The sequence below is a fragment of the Notamacropus eugenii genome, chromosome 6, assembly GCF_028372415.1.
Source record: "Notamacropus eugenii isolate mMacEug1 chromosome 6, mMacEug1.pri_v2, whole genome shotgun sequence".
NCBI classification, from domain to species: Eukaryota; Metazoa; Chordata; class Mammalia; order Diprotodontia; family Macropodidae; genus Notamacropus; species Notamacropus eugenii.
In genome coordinates this window covers 94006092-94012091 of record NC_092877.1, presented here as the reverse complement: position 1 = coordinate 94012091, position 6000 = coordinate 94006092, and the positions used below count along the sequence as shown (strand labels likewise).

General features: G+C 47.8%; 1 protein-coding gene across 2 annotated transcripts in view; it reads left to right on the top strand.

Annotated features, from left to right (window-relative positions):
* Window positions 1–1248: 1248 nt before the first annotated feature.
* Window positions 1249–6000, top strand: part of PDS5A (PDS5 cohesin associated factor A) — a 146815-nt gene continuing 142063 nt past the window's right edge. The window contains exons 1-2 of one of the 2 annotated variants that reach the window (XM_072620540.1): window positions 1249–1269; window positions 2960–3140. In XM_072620540.1, coding sequence (XP_072476641.1) covers window positions 3000–3140 — 141 coding nt within the window. In that variant the 5' untranslated portion in view covers window positions 1249–1269; window positions 2960–2999. Of the gene's footprint in view, window positions 1270–2088; window positions 2232–2959; window positions 3141–6000 lie in introns of those variants that run through there. The other variant, XM_072620539.1, reaches the window with a different exon arrangement.

Below are 6000 nucleotides of genomic sequence, written 5' to 3'. Positions count from 1 at the left end.
AGAGATTCACATTTTCATAAGATAGGAAATAGATGCAGAGCTGTAAGGGATCTCAGAAGCCATTCTGTCCAACTCTTTCATTTCACCTACAAGGAAATCAAAACACAAGGAGAGTAAGAAACTTATCCAAGGTCATATAGGTAATAAAACAGGGGTTGAATTTGAACCCAGTTCCTCTATCGCATATTATTTTCTGCAGTATCGCATTTTCTTCCTCATAATTAGAAATACAACTCATTTGTTTAAGGTAAATAAATGTTAAGAATGAAGTGATCAGAAACATGACTTCAGTTTATCAATTTCAATAGGCAGCACTTTGGGATTAAAAATTTTTTTATCTGGTATATCATTAAATTAGTCTAGTTTTGATATAAACATACTTTTAAATTTTTTTTCTCATTCACTCTACTAGGAGACATGCTCAACAAGGTAAAAAAAGCTGGGGGTTTTAAAAAGTTTTGCACACTGTCATTTATGATAACCACCTTATAACTGCTTGGCACTGTGAGAGATTCTTCTATATCCATATATCTATAACATAGTTACCTCATATTAACATTTAAACGATCAAACTTAACATTCATGTGTATATTTAGATAGTTTGTAACCTCAGACTGCTCATTTAAGGATACAAATTACTGAGTTTAAGAATTACATAGAAAGATAGTATCCCCTAGTTATTTACAATGTAACAGGAGAACATATCCAAAACGTGGGAAAAAGTATTCAAGAATGAGTGCTTCCTTGTTAATGTAGCAGTTTGCACAGAAAACCATCTAAAATGATTCTCTGCCACCTTCAAGGGCCAGGAACAAAGAATTGTCCTCTGGGCACACTCAAAAATCAAAACTGATGAGTGTTAGGTGGGAGGATGACTCCGGCTTTGTGTTCTCCAGGACAAACCGAGTAGATGCTCAAGTACGTCTAATTTTAAGACCAAAGTAGAGCATTTGGAAAAATAGATCAATCCTAATAATCCCAGAAAAGTCGAGGTAGCCGCGGCCTCGCTGTCACCCTTTTCATTCACCGCTACGGTTCTCCATGCTCCCTGGGGGGTCCATCGGATGGTGTTCCTCAAAAGAAATCACTGAAATGCTGGAGCACGCTTCCTTCACACGTGGCTGCAGGGTGGGGGGCACTTCATCGTCTTCCCCGGAAAATACCCTCTGAAGCGATCCCATCGACCCCCGCCCCCTAAGCTGGAGCCCGCCGCGCCCCCGCCGAGGCCTTCATTCATCCTGGCTCGGTCTGCCTGGCACAGAGCTGTGGGTAAGTTTGCCTCCGCCATTAGGAGGGCAGGAGCTGTGGCGGTCCTTTTGTGTCCCCGCCGCGGAGCACATCGCGGGCGCTTAATAAATGCCCATGGCCCAAGTGAATGAGTGAGCGCCTGCTTCCGGAGCGTGCGGGGCCCCCCAGGCATCCCCGGGGAGCAGGAGGCTGGCCCCGGGGCCCCTTGCTCGGCTCCAGCCGGGCTCAGTCCGGGGCCCGCTCGCTTCCTCCTCCCGAGCCTGTGGGCGCTGCTGGTTTTGGCGCCAATCGGGAGGCGGCGCTGTCCGCAGGGCTGGCGGGGAGGGAAGGAGGGAGAAAGGAAGGGGAAGGAGGAGAGGAGAGGAGAGGCGGAGAGCAGCCGAGCGGGCGAGGCCGCTGCCGGGGCTGCTCCGGAGGAGGAGGAGGAGTAAAGGGTGGGGAAGGGGGAGGCGCGCCCCGCTCCAGCCGCCGCCGCGTGACCCGCGGGCCCCGGGGCTGAGTGCGAGCGGCCAGGCTCGGCGGGCGGCCCGGGGCGGGGGCGGGCTGACGGGCTGACTGACTGACGGAGGCGGTGGCGGGCTCCCGCGCCGGGCCCTGACGCCCTCCTCCTCCATGCACACATAGCGAGCGGCCTCGGCCGGGGCTGCCCTTCCTCGGGCCGACGGAGAGCGGCAGTGTCTCCCCGCGCAGCGCGCGCTCGCTCGCTCTCCTCTCTTCGCTTCGCCTCTGCCGCTCGGCTCGGCTCTCCCGTCGCCGACGCGGAGGCTTCTCCTCCCCGGCCCTGCCAGCCCCAGCACCGCCAGCCCCAGCACCGCTCCGGGGAAGGCGGCGGCGACAACGACGGCGGCCGCGGCAGGACCCACGGAGCCGCTTTGTGTGCAGCCCGAAGAGAGGCGGCGGCGGTGGCGGCGGCGGCGGCCTGGGCTCCACCTGCGTACCGCGACCCCAGCGCTCCAGGCGCCTCCCGCCCGCATGAGGACGAGGTAAAGGCGGCAGCGCCCGGGCCGAGGGGAAGGCCTCTCCTCTCCGTGGCGCCGAGCCGGGCGAGCGAGGCTCAGGGCAGCCACGGAGGCTTCCTCAGCCCAAGTTGAAGGAACCCCATGGGGAGCGCGGAGCCGCGGCTGCCGCTTCCTGGGGGGGGAGGGGGCTCAGTCCCCTTCCTTCTCTCTCCCTCTCGGGGCTCCGGGACGAGGGCGGGGGGCGGCCCGGAGCGGGCACCAGGGGCTCGCTGCCCCGGCGCCGCGGCCTAACCCCAGCCCCCTAGGCCTCGGCCTCGCTTTCTCCCCGGAGGCTGTCGCCCCGGCAGGAGGCTGGGCCGGACCGGGGAAGGGGGGGATCCCCTAGTCCTCTCCGCCCCACCCCCACCCCCTGGAGCTGCCAGGCTTCGGGCGTTGGTTGTTTTTAGTGCGGATTTCATTGTGAGATGCGGACCGAGGAACTCCAGGCGTTGGCCAGGCACTCCTCGGGGCCAGGGAGAGACCCCGCGGGGCCCCGAGGAGGGGGAGGAGATCCTTCTGGGGTTGTTGAGCCCCGGGCCCCGGGAGAGACCCTGCCAGGACGGGGGAGCACCTCCCCAGCTCCCCCCTCCATGATCCCTCTCCGTGCCAACCTCCCCGGAGACTGGGCCCTTTCTGATTTGAGGGGTTTTGAAATGAAAAAGAGGTTAGAAAGTCGTCCATTTCCCGCTGAACTTTTGTTTTCTGACCGATAGAGGCCGGTAGAGGAGCGTGGAAGAAAAGTTGTCCCCCAGGATGGACTTCCCCAGTGCACAGCCCAAGCCGCCCACGGCCCTCTGTGGCGTGGTGAGCTCTGATGGAAAAATCACCTACCCCCCGGGGGTGAAAGAGATCACCGACAAGATCACCAACGACGAGGTGGTCAAACGGCTCAAGGTACTCCCTGCCACGCCTGTCTGTCTGTCCCTCCCTGCAACTTGACAGCTTCCCGGGCAGAGCACCCCCCAGCCTGGGGGTGTTGGCTGGTCTTTTGTCGAAAAGCCTCTTTATAAGACCGGTAGACAAGCCTGTTCTATCATTTGATTGACTGCTCAAGCTTGCTTTTTTTTTTTTTTTAACGATAGTTGAATATTTCATCCTGTTCAGACATTGTTTTTCCCCCTAAAGAAAAAGATAGTAAGTGTGTCATCAAAACTTTGAATGATAGGGTCATGGTGTTGCATTGTGGGGAATTTAGAGGATTAAATCTTTCAGGAATGGGGAAAATGTCAGTTTTATCTTAGTAGAAAAAAGTTTATTTAAGTGTTTATACAAAAGAGGGGGAGGAAGTTGAATGGATGTTAGAGGTGGAATTTCAGCCTTAAGGTATTTTGTCAGGGCAGATACCTATATTTTTAGAATTTTTTTCATGAAATGATTTAAAAAATGAAAGTTTCTAATTTCCTGTAAGAAAACTAGCCTATAAAATTATTTTGCAAGATTGAATTTGTGCATTATTTGGTAAAAATAATACTTTTTTTTAAGATTCAATTTGGAGCAAGATGTTGACTTAAGTCCATGGATTCTGTGGGGTTTTAAGAAAAGTTCAATATATTGTATGTTTCTTTGACTAATTTGCTCAATTGACATGTTGTTTATGGGGCAATTTTGTATGCCAGTGTGTTTAATTCTGTTGTGAAGTTATAGGTCGTATCCCTACCCCTGGCCAGCCTGACATTCATTTTGCAGTTAGCTGTGGATGTATGGATACATAATTTGTTGTTACTACTTCTGGAAAAATAACTCAGCATTTATTGGCAGTTGGTCAGTCTTCATCTTAATGTTGTAAGGACTCCCATTCCTGTGGGAGTCCTTATAAAGATATATTTCCTCCAGGGAACTTTTTTTTTTTAACTTTTCCTCCACTTGCCATCCATGGAATCTGGAGATGAGTTTTACTAATGGATTTTATAAGTTCATTCTTCTTAGGGACTATTTTGGCAGAGGTCCTTGTGTTGTAGCCTTAAGTGGCAAGTAGAGGTTCAAAATGGATGTATCACAAACATGCAGTCTGAATTGGAAAGATCCTTAGACACATCTAGTTCCACCTATCTGGACCTGATTTCCTTACAAGACCTCCAGTGGGAGTGCAGTGACTTAGTGCATAGTGCCTGACTTAGTGGATAGTGCCTACCTTCAGGGAAATGTGGATTCAAGTATTACCTCTTAACACTTTACTTACTGTATGATAATGGACAAGTCACAACTTCTCTGAGCCTCAGTTTCCTCATTTGTACTATAATAATATTTGTAATTTTTCACAGAATTTTTTGAGGCTCAATTAAAATCATGCATAGAAAACAAACTTTTAAGTGTTCAATAAAGGTATATGATGTAGTATATGTTCAATGTTGGTGTTTTAAGTACCTGGAATCCTCTCCTCACTTCTGCCTCTTGTGATCCTTAATTTTCAAGGTTAAGTTTGGATGCCACCTCCTCTTTTACAAGGCTTTTCCTGATTTCTCCACTTAATCCCATTTGTTAGTTTGGCCTTCCCTTTTTCCCTCTATTACATTGTATTTACTTATCTGAACATACTGTGTTATCCCAGGAGTTTTTTGAGGACAAGAACTGTTTTGTTTTTTACTTGATAAACATAGTGTCTTTTACAAACTAAGCATTTAATAAATACTTGTTAAATCAAATTGTAAATATGGGTAAAAATGTGAGCAAAGGTATGGATGTGAAAGGGCAGTATATCTTGATGAAGCAAAATATAATTCACTTTGACTGAACATAGGTTGATATTAGTGAGTGAAATTAGCTTCATTTTTTGACTTTTTGTAATACTCAGCAACTCTGTAGCAAAAGTGGAGGACTCTCTCCCCTTCCCAAGTTAGGAACAACAGAAAATCAAGGAAAAAAGAAATTCTACAGTATACATAGCTAGTGCAAATGTCAAGTGGTGGATAGTGCTTTCAGGCTCTGTATAGTGAAGCAATAGTGGGGATGATGGAATGGGAGAATAAGGATGACTCAAAGGTCTTGAGGTCAGCAGTTACTCGATATGAGTAAGAAGAGTAGAAATGGAAGGATGAGAGGTTGTGTTTGAACATGGGAATTTCAGTTTCATAGATGTTACCTCCTGGAATGTCTGGCAGTGAGTTTTGTTCCATTTTTTTCCTTCTTTAGTATTCTGAAATTTTTAAATGACAAACATGGACAGTTCCATATAAAAGAACAGAATAGATTATATGTGAAACTATGAATCTCTAATATGTATATGCATGCAGTTTTAGTATGTATTCAATTTAATGTGGTCATTCCAACACCATTATGCTTGTCTGTGCTCCCCTTTTAAAGTCTTGCTCATATCTCTGTATTTTTGAAATGTTTCTTTGATGAACTTTACTTTTTTTGTCTTAGCCTCACAATCTGTTAACACTTGATAAGATCCTAGCAGTTGACTAACACAGAAGGTCTAGGAGTAGTAAAAAAAAAAAAAAAACCCACAGCTGAGGCCAAAACTAGTTTCCCTGGTAAATTCATAAGTAGACTAGGCCAGGTCCTTTATTTACCGCACCCCCCCAACATCTATCAGGATGATGATGGAACTTCCCCCACAAATTCTTCCTTTTTCTTCCTTCCTTTCTTCCTTCTTTCCTTCCTTCCTTTTTCTCTCTTTTTACACAAATGTTTTATCTCTTCTTTCCACTTCCCTCTCCCCCATTGAACAATAAAAACAAAACCTTTATAACAAAAATACATAGTCCAACAAAACATTCCTACTTTGGCTACGTCCAAAACTTTATTTCTT